Source organism: Cucumis melo, chromosome 12, assembly GCF_025177605.1.
Source record: "Cucumis melo cultivar AY chromosome 12, USDA_Cmelo_AY_1.0, whole genome shotgun sequence".
NCBI lineage: Eukaryota > Viridiplantae > Streptophyta > Magnoliopsida > Cucurbitales > Cucurbitaceae > Cucumis > Cucumis melo.
Window position 1 is genome coordinate 26,999,335 of NC_066868.1, and position 17,087 is coordinate 27,016,421.

General features: G+C 35.3%; 5 protein-coding genes across 8 annotated transcripts; 3 read left to right on the top strand and 2 right to left on the bottom strand.

Annotated features, from left to right (window-relative positions):
• Positions 1-27: 27 nt before the first annotated feature.
• On the top strand, positions 28-1,010 carry LOC103503471 (non-specific lipid transfer protein GPI-anchored 3-like). Its single transcript, XM_008467775.3, has 3 exons — positions 28-428; positions 528-590; positions 685-1,010. Exons 1-3 carry the CDS (start codon positions 89-91, stop codon positions 792-794), a joined length of 513 nt encoding a protein of 170 aa, XP_008465997.2. The 5' UTR covers positions 28-88; the 3' UTR covers positions 795-1,010.
• A 1,228-nt stretch (positions 1,011-2,238) lies between these two features.
• On the top strand, positions 2,239-4,998 carry LOC103503398 (cyclin-dependent kinase C-2 C-like). Its single transcript, XM_008467607.2, has one exon. It carries the CDS (start codon positions 2,676-2,678, stop codon positions 4,851-4,853), a length of 2,178 nt encoding a protein of 725 aa, XP_008465829.1. The 5' UTR covers positions 2,239-2,675; the 3' UTR covers positions 4,854-4,998.
• A 1,266-nt stretch (positions 4,999-6,264) lies between these two features.
• Positions 6,265-9,897, top strand: LOC103503320 (surfeit locus protein 1). Its single transcript, XM_008467511.3, has 6 exons — positions 6,265-6,533; positions 6,648-6,748; positions 7,517-7,755; positions 8,508-8,685; positions 8,767-9,050; positions 9,522-9,897. Exons 1-6 carry the CDS (start codon positions 6,368-6,370, stop codon positions 9,589-9,591), a joined length of 1,038 nt encoding a protein of 345 aa, XP_008465733.2. The 5' UTR covers positions 6,265-6,367; the 3' UTR covers positions 9,592-9,897.
• An 809-nt stretch (positions 9,898-10,706) lies between these two features.
• Positions 10,707-13,238, bottom strand: LOC103503240 (uncharacterized protein At3g17950). 4 transcript variants are annotated; one of them, XM_008467405.3, is made up of 5 exons: positions 13,093-13,238; positions 12,572-12,994; positions 12,382-12,497; positions 11,433-11,544; positions 10,707-11,349 (listed from the first exon to the last, which is right to left on the bottom strand). In XM_008467405.3, exons 3-5 carry the CDS (start codon positions 12,387-12,389, stop codon positions 10,867-10,869), a joined length of 603 nt encoding a protein of 200 aa, XP_008465627.2. In that variant the 5' UTR covers positions 12,390-12,497; positions 12,572-12,994; positions 13,093-13,238; the 3' UTR covers positions 10,707-10,866. The 4 variants fall into 4 exon arrangements, with proteins under 4 accessions (XP_008465627.2, XP_016899571.1, XP_050936163.1 ...); XM_017044082.2 differs by lacking the exon at positions 12,382-12,497; XM_051080206.1 differs by lacking the exons at positions 12,572-12,994; positions 13,093-13,238 and having other exon boundaries at positions 11,433-12,306; positions 12,382-12,539.
• A 94-nt stretch (positions 13,239-13,332) lies between these two features.
• Positions 13,333-15,939, bottom strand: LOC103502878 (uncharacterized). The gene is made up of 4 exons (XM_017044065.2): positions 15,660-15,939; positions 14,524-14,981; positions 14,222-14,447; positions 13,333-14,093 (listed from the first exon to the last, which is right to left on the bottom strand). The coding sequence occupies exons 2-4, from the start codon at positions 14,965-14,967 to the stop codon at positions 13,585-13,587; spliced, it is 1,179 nt and encodes a 392-aa protein (XP_016899554.2). The 5' UTR covers positions 14,968-14,981; positions 15,660-15,939; the 3' UTR covers positions 13,333-13,584.
• Positions 15,940-17,087: the final 1,148 nt, after the last annotated feature.

The following is a 17,087-nucleotide window of genomic DNA, read 5'->3' on the forward strand; positions in this document are numbered from 1 at the left end:
CACTCATTACTCTCAAACCCTAATAACTATCCCCAATAATTTCTGCTTTAAGAAAATCAATATCAGATCTTGATCAACAATAATAATAATGGCGTCGCGGACAATGTTATTCTTCGCCTTCCTAATTCTCTTGATGTTTTCTTCTGTCGGATTTTCTCAAGATCTCGACGCGTTTTTCAAAGGAATGGAGTCTGGAAAAATTCCGCAGTGTATGCAGAAGATTCTTCCATGTCAACCGTTCATCAAATTGCCGGAAAATCCGTCGGCGATGTGTTGTTTGCCGTTGAAGGAGATGCTGGTCGGCGATGTTCAGTGTCTTTGCTCCTTCTTCAACGATGTGGATATGTTGAAGGCGTTGAACGTTACCCAGAGCCAAGCATTGAAGCTTCCCAAGGCTTGCGGTGCCGCCGATGTTGATATTTCTGCATGTAACAATGATGAATTTCAATTTCTCATAAATTTAATTAATAATCCGGCGTTGTTTGAGTGATCACGTTCGTAATTCTGTGTTTCCCTCGAATTTTCAGGCGGCCCGCCACCGACCGGTTCAACGGATGCGCCTCCGCCTCCACCTGCTAAAACTGCCGATGGTAAATTTATGTGATTTTGTTTTTTCAAACGGACCCTTTGATAATCCCTCTCTCCAAGATTTCTTAACTACAAATTTGTAAATTTTGAATTCAGATTCTAAAGCTAACGGCTCAAGAAGGAATAACAATCCAAGTAAGGGGATTGGGTATGGCTTTGCAGCTGCTTCATCATTCGTGGCTTTGCTGCTTTCACCATTAGTATAGGCAGCTTTCCTTTTGGTTTCAATCTAATCCTCTTTCTTTTCCCTTCTTTGAAGCAATTAGCCAAATACTTCTGTAAGTAAGTTCATTTTTTTTGTAAGAGAAGTTTTCTCATGTTGGTATATCTGATTCATGATTTGGTTTTTATTGTTCTGATCTCCTTTGTATATGAGTATCTTTAAGCTGCCTAATGCTAACGATCATATGTTTTTTCTAATATACATAGAAATTTGATATCATACCATAAAATGCAATAAAAAGTTGTACTAAGAACAAGTAATATTACATAATTATAATTAAAAATAGAAATAAAGTAAGGATATTATAAAATAAATTAGACAAAGTACTAAAAAAATGTATTTATTATTAATATAAGTAAATGAGAAATTATAGCCTAGCATCCCAAATATACAATAATCTTAGTAGTGTTATTTTAGTGTTCTTCAAGTTGTGTTTTTAAAATTTGGATATATATATGAGCCGAAGAAAAACAAATTATAAAGTTTAATGATGGGTTTTCAAATGTAGTACGTAAGGAATTGAATGCATAAATAGAAGTCCAATTTGGGCATTATGATTATTACTGCTACTATAGAAATCTCTCCAAATCCATGCTGATTTTGAACTGATAACTGATATGAATAATTTTCATTAAAAAAAGACTATAAGTTTAAACAACAGAGAACAACAAAAGGAATTACATTATGTACTGGTGTTATAATCTGTAACTAAGTAAGTTGAAATAATCAACCATTTAATTACTTTTGTGTTGATTATATATCTCTCTCTCTAAACTACCATGCACAAGCATGAGAGAGTGGCAGAACTTATCTGATCATAATCTTTGCTCCCTAAAATCTCCAACAAATATCTTCTCATTACCACGTATAAATCCATATGTGTTGTTTCTTTATCTCTCTACGACATCATCTTCTTCGTTTTTGTAGCCGATTGATTACCAGCTTCACCATTTGAGAGAGAGAGGTTAACTAGAAATGTATGTAGGAGAAATGAAAAGAAGAAATGGAAATGACTGATATAGAGAAGAAAAGTTCCTTCTTAAAAATGGTGGGGTATATGGTAGCGATTGAGGATGGGATTCTTAGCTTTTTGAGAGTTGCATTCAAACATAATGGATTCAAATCTAAATTAAAAATGAGATTTCTTTTTCAAATGGGTTAGTCAAGTTCGTACCATGTGAACATAAAAGGAAAGGTTAAAAAAACGAGATCATCTATCTATAATTAAAATATAAATGATGTAATTTGTTTGTTAAAGTTGTGCATGTTTGGATTGACTTTCTAAATATTTATAATTTATCGAAACTTATTAGGGTATGTTTGAATTCGCTTTCTAGTTAATTTGATTGTATTTTATATTTTCTAGTGTTACTATTTTGGGTTAAGGTAATATAATTTTAATTTAAGTAATTTACTAATAAATTTTTGGGGAAATTGAAATTAAAAATAGATTGAAAAGAAAAAACAGAGATGAAGGAGGAAGAAGACAGTTAGGATTGACGAATGTTTCTCTTTCTTTTCCTTTCCTCTGCTTTCGGACCGTTTCTTACAAACAAAACTATTTGGCCAATTCTTCATTCCGAAGATCTCGCAATCTCAGATGAAGGACACAAGGTCATTGTGTTGCCAACCAACAAGTTAACCCCAAAAATGGCTCCCATTTCAAATGGGTTCAATCCATTTTCCCCTCTCTTTTTCCATCCTCAGATAATCCAACAAACCCTTTTGAGTTGCTTGTTGGATGTAGGGGTTCGAATCCCCCCCACTTCCCTTTGTGCTGAGCCAGCCCATTTCCCGGTCAGGGTTGATCTTGATCGCCCTTTGTGTCGTTTCTCCGATCGATGCTGTCGGGATTTGGTGGTTCATGGGTTGTATTAGCTCCAAGCACGTAGCTAAGGCGCCGGCATCACCCGTTCATAAACATCATCATCATCGGACCAAACCCAACAAACCCACCACCACTACAACCGCCACCGTTGTCATCGAGAATAATGATTCCGTTGTGACGACCCTGGAACCTTCGTCCAAAGCTCATTCGGCGACGACGCTTGATCATCATGAGATCACGAAAGGGGAGGAAAAATCGGAGGATAGAAGTCGAGATATTAAGAAATCTAAAGGAGGAGGGAAGGGGGGATCTTTCAGATTAGGATTTTCTCAACGCTACATTGAAGCTGAGCAGGTTGCTGCCGGGTGGCCGTCTTGGCTTAGTAGTGCTGCCGGTGAGGCCGTTCACGGATGGGTTCCTCTCCGAGCTGATTCCTTCGAGAAGTTGGAGAAGATTGGACAAGGTACATACAGCAGTGTGTTTCGTGCTCGGGAAGTTGATTCAGGAAGGATGGTTGCGTTGAAAAAGGTTCGTTTCGACAATTTTCAACCGGAGAGCATTAGGTTTATGGCAAGAGAAATAATGATTTTGCGGAGGCTTGAACATCCAAACATCATGCAATTAGAAGGAATAATTACTTCAAAAATGTCTAGCAGCATTTACCTTGTATTTGAATACATGGAACATGATCTTGCAGGGCTAGTGTCTTGTCCTGATGTCAAGTTCGGTGAGGCACAAGTGAAGTGTTATATGAGACAGCTTCTATCTGCCATTGAGCATTGCCACCTTCGGGGTATAATGCATAGAGACATCAAAGCATCCAATATTTTGGTAAACAATGAAGGAATTCTCAAGTTAGCAGATTTTGGATTAGCAAATGTCATAAACTCCAGAAACAAGCAAGCGTTAACAAGTCGTGTGGTTACATTGTGGTATCGCCCTCCCGAGCTTCTGATGGGTTCAACAGATTACGGATTAACTGTGGACCTCTGGAGCATAGGATGTGTATTTGCAGAATTGCACCTGGGAAAGCCTCTTCTTAAAGGAAGAACAGAGGTTGAACAATTGCACAAAATATTCAGACTTTGTGGCTCCCCACCTGAAGAGTTCTGGAAAAAAACAAAGCTTCCTCATGCAGCTATGTTCAGACCCCAGCATCCCTATGAAAGTAGTCTTGATGAAAAGTGCAAAGAATTTGCACCAGCTGCAGTGAGGCTATTAGAATCCTTTCTTTCCATAGAACCTTACAAGCGTGGGACAGCCTCATCAGCTCTTATGTCTGAGTATTTCAAAACCAAGCCATATGCGTGTGATCCATCTACCTTGCCTAAGTATCCACCAAATAAAGAAATGGATGCCAAAAATCGTGAAGATGCGCGAAGGAAGAGCCGGGTTAACAATGCAAGAGCAAAAGAGACGGGGGCAACACAAAGGCCTAGAAGAGTTAGAAGGAATTTCCAAGAATTCAACAGTCATAAAGTGCCAATCAAAGAGGAATTATTAGCAGAAGATACTCAAAACATTAATAATCAACCTTCTCGACGGAATGGCAGTAATAATAATACTACCAATAATCTTTCCAAAGATCAACAAGGTGATGTTTTCCAGAGAGATCCTCAAAAGAAGCAGCAACAACTATATGATACAACATCAGAGACGTCCCAAGCTGCTGCAACTGCACCGAATCAGAGAGGAGATAGCGCATTCACGGCCCCCATGCCAGTCTCAGCGTCTAGTGGCTTTGCTTGGGTAAAGAAGCGAAAAGAGGAAGCTACATCTACAATATCAGACGGTCTTAAGAGCCAAATAAGTGCTCTTGATCCATCTTTTGCAAATCACTACACCTGGGAATTAAACAAAAAACACAATGTACACACAAGCGTTCCAGTCAGTACTACTTCAGGCACACAGGACTACGAATTAAGAAAGCAGCAAACAACAAAACATAATCTCCCGGGCGAGTCTTTTCATGCAACCGAAGCATACGGTCGACCATTCTTGGATATGTCCAATAATGAAGAAGAACTAAATGAAAAACCACCATCGTCATCCAACATCACAACAAACAACCTCGACAACGATGATACAGAATCCCACATTGATTTCTCAGGACCGCTCTTAACACAACCCCATAGAATAGATGAACTCCTTCAAAGAAATGAAAGTCACATCCGACGAGTGGCTCGAAAATCCAGATTTGAGAAAGATAAATGATTCGTGCATTATCGGGTGCAATAGTCAGATAACATTTTAGGGAAATTAATTCAAACCACAATAAAAACAAATTAAAAATATTTACGAATATATCAAAATACTTTATAAATATTTTTGTTAATTCAAGAAATATTTTATGGTTAAATTGATCATCCAGTCATGAAAACAAAAAGTTTCCCTAATGATGAAAATAAATACAAAGACAAATGTATTAAATGTTAAACATAAGTGGTTTTCAAATAATCTAACTTCATTCACCTTAATGCTGGGATAAGAGAACCCTCCTATTAAAAGTGTTTATAGGTATTTTCATTTTATAACATTGTGGTAATTTGGTCAGATTTTAAACTTTTTCAAATAAAAATTCAAAAAAAAAAAAAAAATCGAAAAGTTAAACCATCCACTAACTACGTCAATAATAAATAAAGAAATTTTCGCATCTAAGGTCTCTTCCTCATTATATAAAGCAAAAAAAAAACAATATAGAAATGTGAGAATGTTTGAGGCGGAGCATCAAGTCACGTACACGTCAATCCATTGAGACAAAAAACAAAATATAGATGATTAGGTACCAAAAGTCACTAGCAAAATTAACAGAGATTTTCGTATCTAAGTGTTGTTGATTAAGGTAATATACACAATAATCATTAGGTAATTGCATTTTGATTACTTATAACAGTTTGATTTGGAAATTATCTTGGCCCTTGTTTTATCAGGTGGAGATGAAATGGTCATTCTAAAATTTATTTTTATTGTATTTCATAATATGAATTTTATTTTTATTGTATTTCATAATATGAATTGTATTTTTTTTTAGATAAAATAAGGTACACTAAGATCAATAGATTGAGTTGTCTTTTCTAACTTACATGATGTGCTATTAAACTAATATATCATAATCAAATATTTAAGAAATAGACAATTAATACCTTATGGTTGTAAGTATAAAAAAGATTATTAGCAATATGTAAAAAAAACGTAGAGGCTCTCAACAATTTTTTTTTCTATTTGAAAATTTATTGTTCTAATAATTTACGAAAAAAAATATAATAACAATATTTTTTTTTACACCCGTTTAAATAATGGTGACCAGATTTAATATATTGAATTGAAATAATTCTTTAAATAAAATTTATTTAGAAAAAATAATTTTTTTAATATATCTTATTTTATTGTTTAATGATCCATAAAATAAGTGGGATATATTCATCGATTACAAAAATTCAATTTTTCTGATATTTCCAAAGAAAATTATAGATTATATATTAGAATATTTTTTTTTAGCAAAATTGACATGAATTATTTAAAAAAGTTTATCAAAATAGATTTAATTTTGAGTTTAAGAAAGAAATAAAGAAAATAAAGGGAAATTTAAGAAAGATATAAAATTTAAAAATAAAGAAGATGAATACGGAAAATGCATAAACCCTCAGAATTTGAGTCTTTTAGACCTCAACAGAGCAGCCAGGTGAAGACCAAGACTGAGAAACTCTTCAAATGTCAGCTTCAAGAACATGGCATCTTCTTCCTTAGCTAAATCCATCACAAAATTTCGCCCTTGTTTTTCCCTTTCTGGCCACTCTTCCACGCCTTTACCTTCATCTTCTTCCTCCTTCAGTTCTGCCGCAGTAGTTTCTTCTACACCTGATACCAACTCATCTTCACTTTCGCAACCTCAACGTGAGTTTCTCAACTTTATTCTATCTGGGTTCCTCTTAATTTCGGGAAATGATTTAGATTCATGCTATTTTGATTGTTGAAAATCGCGTATTGCTTTCTGGGTGGTGTTCTTAGAGAAACAAAGAGAGTCGAGATTGTCGAAATGGCTCCTGTTTCTACCTGGTGCTCTCACGTTTGGCCTTGGAACGTGGCAGATTTTCAGGAGGCAAGAGAAGGTATTTCCATTTACCGTTCGATTTTGTGCTGTGCTTGTTTGAATCATCTGATTTGCAGTTTGGTTTATCAATTTCTCTGCCTCGCCCCAAACGAATTAAGCTGTAATTGATCTAATTCAAGTATGCCTCAACACATTCTAGTGTTCAAAACTAAAGATGCCTTCCCTGCCGCTTTCGAGTAGTCGGCTCTGGAAATAGCGATATACCCTTTCATTACTTGTTTTATCATTGATTCAGTTGAAATGAGTAAAATATCTCCATTAGAAAGAATGCACATCTTCAAAAGAATGTAGGCCTTCAAGAATTTTCTTGATGCTCCTATGCTCTTTATAAACTATTCTAGATGGTTGATCAAGTATAGTGGCTTGGATCATATTATTTATGCCTCAGTCTATAGTTGAGAAGTATTTCGAATTCTCTAAAATTTTGGAGGAAAATCAATGGGGTCTTTGTGATGGATTTCTAACTTTTATAATTGAGGCACCAATTTTTCCATGACTTTGAGAATATGGTAACTGGTAAATGCTGATACTCTATTTCATTAAACATATGGCATGTTAGGGTATTGGAACTTTTCCATCAATTTAATCTCAGGCTACTTAGGAGGCCAAAAGTAATTCCTGTTGTTAAGTGTCAAAAAGTTTGCTTCCTTTCACATTCTTCGAAGCTGAAAGACATTCTTTTGAACATCAAATTATTTAAGTAACATTGTGATTCGCACACATTTATCATTGAAGTACTTATCGGCTTTGATGTTATACTTTGCAGATAGCAATGCTAGATTATCGGCGGAAGCGATTGTTAATGGAACCTGTGAACATAAACAACTTATTGTCATTGGAAGACAAGCTCGATGATCTGGAGTTTAGGAGAGTGATCTGTAAAGGGGTTTTTGATGAGAAAAAATCAATCTATGTTGGTCCACGTTCAAGAAGTATTTCAGGAGTGACTGAAAATGGCCATTATGTGATTACCCCATTGATGCCAGTTCCCGGTCTTCCTGATAGGTATTTTCCAGTGAAACTTTATGGTTGACTATACCAATTTACTATCAGCATTTTTGTGAGAGAGAACCTGCATTGCTCATATTCCCATGATAATGATCCAAGATTTTAATATCATCAATATCAAACAATCTAATAATATTAAAAACATCAATATCTGATTCAGAACATGGCTTGAAGTTTCAATTCCAAAAACACTTCTAGCAGAGAAGTGAATATAATACACAATGGTTTGCTATTAGCTGTAATTTTACATCTATTTAGACCAAAGGGAAACTTCAGTTTTTTTTTTTCTTTTCAACAATGGCTTGATAAATTTATCTTCATTCTATAATTGTTCATTCAATAGACTGGTGTATTTATGAATTTTTAACATCTATCTTCTTGTATTATTATTATTATTCGTATGCTTTGCAAGTTCATGGTAGTTTAAGTTGCTTCCAACTAATAACCATACATTCATGATTTCTGATATGAAATTATGAAAGGAAATTTTTTGCTGGAACTCTTTCATACTTAATGGAGCCAAGTTAGTGAAACCATGATAACCTCTACCTTGTCATGAATGATTCCCATGATAGATATGTGCAATCGATTCTGAAGGACATGAAAGACCAAATATCGCCTTCAAGAAGGCAATTCCCATTTTCATGCGGTGAACAAATGAAATTGTGTACTTTTGGATGAATTTAGTAGTTTGATATTTGTTTTATGATTCCATTTGACCAAGAATGTACCGAATAATCCTCCTCCAGTGTGCAGTCACCAGTTCTGGTTAATAGAGGCTGGGCTCCACGCACTTGGAAGGAGAAGGCTTTAGAAGTAAATCAACAAGGTAGTGAGCAGTCTTCACATACTGTACCATCCTTGGTTCAAGAGGGTGAGAGAAGCTCTTGGTGGAAGTTCTGGTCAAAAAAGACGGAGAGTCTAGAGGTTCTTTCTGATATTTTCACACGTTAAATGTCAAATAACATTCATTCAAATACTAAAATTCTTGCTTTACTTGATGTACAGAATGAAATCACTCCCATTACTCCAGTAGAAGTTATTGGAGTAATCCGTACAAGTGAGAAGCCTAGCATATTTGTGCCAGCAAATGATCCCGACTCTAGGCAATGGTTTTATGTTGATGTTCCAGCAATTGCGCGCTCTTCTGGTCTACCTGAGGATACTTTTTATGTTGAAGACATAAATGAGAATGTGAACCCAAGTGACCCTTATCCCATTCCAAAGGATGTTAATACCTTGATACGGAGTTCCGTTATGCCACAGGATCATCTAAATTACACGTTAACATGGTATGTAGTTTGTCTTTTTCATATATTCTTTCCATGTAAAGTTCTCTATTACACGTGGAATAAGTTTCAGTTTCTTTTACTTGTGGCTAATTGTTATTCCAATTATACTTAGAATTAAGATGATATGCCGTCACCTCTTCGTGCTGCCAAGAAAGTGGATGGAATTAGTTTTTAAGCTCATAATCGCTCAAAATTTTCAAAGACTTCAAACCTTTTCTGAATTTCCCCCAATTCTCTTAGATTTCATTTAAGAGAAATGAATCTATAATTCCTTTAGAAGGGTCGAGAACTTTTTGAGCCGCTTCAGTTTTAGCTTAATCCATGAATTTTAAGTTTACGTACAAGCTTAGATCAACTTATAATCCTTGCGAGAAGATAACAAAAGTAAACTAAAAATGGTTTTAATGTGAAAAAAGTTTTAATCGGAAGTCATACACATTCTTATTCTTGCAATGGCTGATCTTTGTGCAGGTACTCTCTCTCAGCTGCTGTAACCTTTATGGCTTTCAAAAGACTGAGACAAAAAACAAGTCGAAGATAACGAGAACTCATGCTTGACATTAGAGCAGGAATGAATCCACCCGGAATTCGTAAATGTATGTGAGTTAATTTTGTTGGTTTTGATTTTTATAATGCTTTTCACTAGAGAAGCCCGTATACCTCATTTCTTAAGGACTTTTTGGACTAGAAAAATGCTCCGATATCCTCCATCCCTTTTGTGATAGATACAGCTTGGGGTGAAGATAACAAGTTTTCTGCAACCACTAAAACAGAGCAAGCATCTTGATATTTTCATAACTAATAAATTTGTTAGCCAATTCTGGTGTATGAACAGCTAACTTGCTAATATGAGCATAGTTCAGCGGTAATTAGTTATGTTTCTTTCCTTTTCTTGAGATTGGGATTCAAACTACCTACCCTCTATTAACTTGAAAAAAAAAAAGGATGGTCGTGTCCGTCGTATTCTTTGGTCCATGTTTCTCTTTTTCCTCAGAATCTTTCATTTTCAAGTTTATTAGGCATAGTTGAATATGAAAGTGACATTAATATATCACTTGTTTGGTGGGTTACCATTGATGTGAACAAATATTGGAAACTTGTTAGGTTGGAAGCTTTCAACGTCTAATTGGATTTTAACTTTTTATCCTCTCAAATGAGTCCTTTGGCATTTTTTAAAATGAAAAGTCACATTTCCATTGACATGGATGGTTCCCACCTTCAATATCTTACTTGTTACTTTAAAATATGGCCCAAAGCAAAGCACATTAGCATTTCAAATCTTTGGCCATAATGTTTCTTCCTTTTCTATTTTAATGTATGTCGTATTCTAATTATACTTTTAATTGCCAGTTTAAATATGCTTTGATCAAGAAATCAAAGGTTGGAACGCTTATTCAAAAAGAATAGTTTAAAGTTTAATTAGGAGTTAAATAAACAATTAATTTAGTATTTGAGAACCTTAATGATATTAAATATGTTAGATGTGATTGGAAAATTATAAAATTGAGACATCTCTTTCAAATTCATTTATGATTTTTGCTCAAACATATTTCACCATTCACAAATTAAGATCTAATTGTCAAAAAAAAAATTAATTATTATTTTCAAAAAGGAAAAAAAGAAGATAGATGTATCCTGTGAGATGATTAAAGGAAATTAAAAGGAAAAAATAAAGAAAAAGAAAAAGAGGGGTCACCTACACAATAAAGGTGACATTTTTTTTCTTCTTTTTTTTCTTCCACATTAATTAAAAGCATTTGATTAATTAAATATAATGTAATATTTAAAATATAATTAACAAATCAAATCCCACATTTTAGCCGGCACCGCCGCTGCAAATCCCGGTTAGCGATACGGAAAATCGGCATAAAGCGCCGGTCGCTGACGTGTCTTCCTCCGTTTGCGCCGGTGGAAGAACTCTTCCATCGGCGAATAAAGAACGACCATTCCTCTGTTGATCTGCCGTAACCACGCCTTCCAGATCCACCGCGTTGCCGTAGAAGGCACCATCCCCAAATCTTCGTTCCACTTCGAGAAACTCGCCCAAAGACGCCGGCTTGACGCCGTCATCCCTACATAGTCTCCACCACCTTCGTTTCCGATCTGCAACCAGTGCCGGCGCTGTCGTCGTTTTCCTCTTTGTCTTCTTACTCTTACGAGAACCTCCGCCTGCGGTGACCGTCGCGGCGGTGTGTTGATCTCTGTTCTGGGAAGGGACTCGGAAAGTAATCGCCGGGAAGCTGACCCCCATTAGAGTCCCTAAGCTCGTGCTCCGGTCATGGAAGAACGAACCCGTAGACTGCAAAAAAGATGTGAACTTTCCCAAAATGAAAAACAGAGTAAAGAATGTGAAAATGGGAGAAAAGGGACGGTGGGGCACACCTCAGTGTCGAGATCGGAGGAGGAAATGGATGAATTGGTGGGAGAAGACGGCGGCGGTAACAGATCGTTGGCCGGATTCAACATCTCTTTTCGCTCTCTCTGTATAGAGAAGCTGAGAATGAAATTCGAATGAGAAATAAAAACAGAGGAAGAAGAAGAAGAAGATGATGATGAGAGAGAAAGAATTGAAGGATTTGGAAATAGAGGAGAGAGAAAGAGGTGAAAAATTGAAATGGGGATTTTGAAATGATTGTTAGTGCAGCCTTTTTTTCTTCTTACCCTTCCTTTTTATTATTCTCAGTTTTGTCCTCATTTTTGGAAAAGAAAACATTAATGTATTGAATATAATATATATAATTGGTGATAATGTGATAATAAACTATACATTTATTAGTATAATTTATATCCATATGATTCAAAAGAATGAATTTTATATGGCTAAATAATTTCGTTCTAACATCTTTTGAGATTTTTAATTCAACTGTAAAAACTACCGAAAATGAGGTAATATTCCAACTTCGAGAAGAACAAAGAAATCTTTAAAACAAAACAATTGAGTTTAGAGATTTTTCGATAAGGTAACCATTGTAAGAGCTAAAGATTGTGAGTTTATCGTAATAAAGTGATTATATTAGTTTTGGCCTTTTGATTTTGGGTTAAAACGAGAAGAACACCTGATCCCAAAATTCCAGATTTGTCTAAATGCAAATTACAGAGAAGTACATAAAATAGAAAGAGGAAAGATGGTAAAAGAAGAGAGAGAGAGAGAGGTGACATAAAGAAGAAAGAAAAGTCAACTAAAATGACTGACCAATGAAGCAGAGGAAGTCAGAGAATCCAATAAATACAAAACCGCAAAGCTCACTCCCCCACACTATAAAATAGCCATTAATACATCAGAATGTAAGTAAAAGTAACATGCTTTGTCTACCTTCATTTCAAATCTTACCATTTCATCAGAGTTCAACCATCCACTGTTGATCTTTGAAATGATATTTGGTGTCTCATTACTTAGTTGTATTCGAATTGACTTGAAATAGGTCGGTAATATCCTAATTATTTATTCTAAAAGAAAAAAAAAATACTTCAAATGATGTGTTTGAACTATTTGATTCAAAAAACAAGTACATAGATCTAACCGTTTTGAAGCCCCACCCCATCTGAGAAGTACACCACCATCAACACACGTTGTCAACAGATCGAAAGCAAACTACAGGAGGTAGGGAACTTTGGGGTGCTTTCAGATGGAAGCCAAATGAATGTAGCAGTAAAAGAGAAACAAAGTAGAGAAGTATACAGCTTGTGATCTGAGAAAGACATGGTTGCTCTTGCAAGTAACGCCAGTTGCCTTTCCTTCAAAAAAGTGAACCACGTTCTCAATCATAATTCAACTCAACCAGGCATGCACTTCTTTTGCAGGTACATATTCATCTCTTTGGGGGAGGGGTATGATTTATACAAACATTGGATCAAAACAACATCCACTATTGTCTAAAAGAAGCAAATATTAATCAATCACATTCAGATAACTCTGGCCCATCACAACAACCGTCCTCAATGCCCTGCATCGAGAGTCAAATAATTTGGTAGGTGTAAAAAATTCAACTCAATGCATACAATACAAATCAGTCAGTTAGCTAAAATCTTCAAGAAGGCTAACCTGGTGTTGCTTCCTTAGCAGCAGTACTCGAGAATTAGACTTTCCTAAGAGAAAAAACAAGTCCAAGAGAAAATTGACATATTAGACCCATATTTGTTGCATCAAACTAACACAATCTTAAGAGAGGAAAAGAGAGAGAGAGAGAGAGAGAAAGAGAGAGATCAGCAACTGATGTGACCAGCTTATTGTTGATTTTTCTGCAGATATCAAGAATGTGAAAGGTGCAAAACTCTCCCGTGATTGTCGCATTTGGAACATCAAATTGTATTACAAACAAAATGAACATTCGAGACTATGGGCCCCTTCATACACCCTATGTAGTAGTATACTTGTGCAAAAACCTGAGAGAAACAATTGTCCACTCTTGTATTCTTTTCATATGAACATAGTAATGTCAATATACACCTTCAAAATCAGACCCCATTTGTGTATTTCTTATGTTCCTGAAGACTATCTGACCTAACTTAGAAGCTATAATAACTTAAATTTAATTTACATGGGTGATATATCATTAATATAGTCACTCCATATTTCAGCTGCAATACTATCTCGCAACTGTGATGCAATTTCTAGTTCTTCTGTCTCAAAAGCAACGTCCACAATTGGAGTTTCAATATTTGCTGTCAGCTGTTCTGCTTCCAATTGAGGCAATGAATCCTCCATATGTGGAACATGGTCTTGTTCATATAATCTAAAGAACCAATCGTCGGGGTTCTCCCTTCGAATGTAATTGTGAATCGCACATGTCGCAACAACCAATTTAACTTGTGTCTGTAATGGGTAAGGAGGAGCTGACAATAGTATGGGGAAGCGCGCCTTTAGAGCTCCAAAAGTTCTTTCAGTTGCATTGCGCAACAATGAATGTCGTAGATTAAATAGCTCTTTGGCATCTTGCGGATGATAACCACCAGGATATTCCTTTGAATGATAGGTGATATCATGATATGGGGCAACAAAACCAGGCATGTTCATATATTTTTGGTCCACAAGGTAGTATTTACCTGCAATTCAATAATATTAGCCCAAAAATGGCCAGAGAGCAACAGCCTGACCATTCAAATACCATTTCTACTATACAAGGCACACTAAAACTAAGAGATTCATGATTATCCTCTTAGAATACACGCACCTTCAGGAACATGTAGTTTGTTTCTCCTAGTAAGTGCTGAATTCAGAACCTGCAAATCGGATGCCGATCCTTCCCATCCGGCTAGAACGTAATGGAACTTGAGGTCAAATGAGCATGCTGCCAAAACAATTTGAGAAAGTTGTCCATTCTTATTACGAAAAGGTCCTTGCTCATCAACTCCAACCATCACAGGGATGTGTATGCCATCAATTGCCCCCACACAATCCTAAAATAAGATGAGTTAATGAGAGGGTGAGTCACATTGTAGGAAAACACTAGTCAAACTAAAACTACTATGCTACCTTAAAGTAGGGATAGAATCTTGGATCTTCCAAAATTTCTGGAGGAGGAACATTGGATCCTGGAGGTTGAAAGAAGTCCAATGATATTGCCATAATTGCATTCAATACATTGTTAAAATGGCGACTTATTGTTTCTCCTGAATATCTGAATAACTCTTGCACCGCTCGTGTCCTAAGATTGTGACCAATAATAAACATGAATATGGCTAGTTGCTCTTCAATCTTAATTCGGTTTGTATGACGCAGTAAGCCTTTGGCTTGCAAAATATCACACAACTTATAAAATACGTGCTTGTCCATGCGGAAATGTTCTAGACAACGTTCATTTTGTCCATTGAGTACTTCATCTACAAATTTTGCACCATTAGACACTAGATTATGACTCGGTTCTCTTGGAACATATTTCCCATAAGTTCCATCCTTTTCATCATCAGAACTCTCCATAGTAAATTTAAACTCTGCAGCCAAAGTATGGGAATATCATCAATTTATTTCCGTTCTTCAAATAAAAATAATAAACTTGCCATTACATTTGACAAATGAAAGGAAAAAGAGATTTAGAGAGAGAGAGTAAAATGTTATTACGAAAACAACCACTCAGAAGCTCTTTCCTAATAATCCATCAAGGATAGTACAAGTACAACTACAGATGACAGCATACAAAATATATTTTTGTAAAATCCTTGTAAAAAATGACTAATACCCAAGTGGCAAAATTTCTGCAGAACAAAAGTTTGGAGTTTCTAATCTGATCATAAAAAATAACAAGGTAATCAGACAAATAAGAATAACAGGAAAACAAGTCGATCAAATAAAATCATACGGTAGCTACAAAACAACCAAAACCCAACGCTAAAGAGAACTTCTAGAGAGAATGAATAGTAATAAAAATAGCAAACAAAAAACACCCACATAGTGTTCTTCTATTACATCCCCAGATTGGTCTCCAATAAACAAGAACACCACAGTTAACAGTCAGCAACCACCCAAATTCATCGAACTTTTCCCTAATAGCAACATACCCATTTTCCAAAATACACTAAGAAAAACAAATGAAGAAGCTAAAAATTCAAATCCTCAGCAAAACTAAAACCAATGTCTAAGAAGAGAAAAGCAATAAAGGGCAGGAAGCATACATGGAAAGACAGCTCAAGAGGGCGTTTGAAGAGGAGAAACGGCGTCGGTGAGTGAGGAGGAAGTGAGGAAGATATGGGTCAAAATGAGTGGAGAAAGGGAAATGGAAGAAGAAAGTGAAAAAGGGGTTTGAAGAAGAGACAATGACAGAGTAGAATCCGTAGGTATAGAAGTAGAATCTGGAAAGAAGGGATATTGGGAGCAGGGATTGTAGAGTTTGCAGGGTTTATCAGCGACTCTGTTTGCTCTGCCATTGGTGTATTTTTATGGTAACTTAATCATACTGTTTTTTGGTTTTAGCTTATAAAGGATAGTCCGTTTCCATTGGAAAGCCCACCGGCGTATACTATCAAATATGAATGAATATGAGACGAAGCCCATTTTTATTTTTCTATTTTCTTTTTCTTGAGAAAAAAAAAATTCTCAATTTATACCCCAAAATTGGATTAATATTATCAATTATCAATTATAATTTTCCATTAAAATTTTGGATTATAAAATTATTCGACTTTTACCCATGAAATTCTATAAGTATAAATTGATCGTTTAGATTGATATATTATTTTCATCTAAATTATCGTTATTTATAGATTTTATTTATTGTGTGTCCATTTTTGGAGTTGATTTATACTTTTAAAGCGTTCATTTTGTCTCAATCGAGAAAATGAGTTTTTATTGTCTTTTGTAATTTTATTTTTGGTCAATTTTAGTTTGTTTCTTTGTTATCCTCTTTATATGTTTGAAAGTTTTCTTGTATGTTACCATTTATATTAGAACTTTTAGGGATGTTTGAGTCGTCAATAATGTGGACTATTATTATACCACACTCTATATTTAGAGCTACGATTATCATTTTTGGTGTTTTCAATCATTATAATATACAATTAATTATTACAGTGTTTACTATTTCTCAAACATTCTTTCTGCCTCAAATACCGACGGTTACAAACTACATATTAGTTTACAATTACGATAGAGAAAAAACAAATGGGAGCTTAAACTTTAATTACCAAAATAAGATTTCTTCCTTTTATGAATGCTTCAAGAAATTAGGCAATTTGAGACTGATGTTAAGTTTGTTGATTTAATTAAGTGAACGTGGAATGGATTAGACGTGCAAGAGCAAACATGCTAGAAAATAGGTTCATATAAAATACCAATTTCTTTTTCCTTTTCCACATTCATAGAGAAGTAAACGGAGGAACATTATCAAATTACGTCTATACATATGATTAGCTAGCTATAGAATCTTAATTAAGAAAGTTTAATCATCTCAAAAGTTTGGCTCCAAATTCAAACAACTCAAACGAGTGAGCGTCGATCGATCAAAGTCGATCTTTCGACCAAACAATCACTTAGCATACCAGTGGTTGAATGTCAGTTTAAGCCTTTACATTTTTTTCAGAAAAAACTTGTCGGTTTCTTGATCT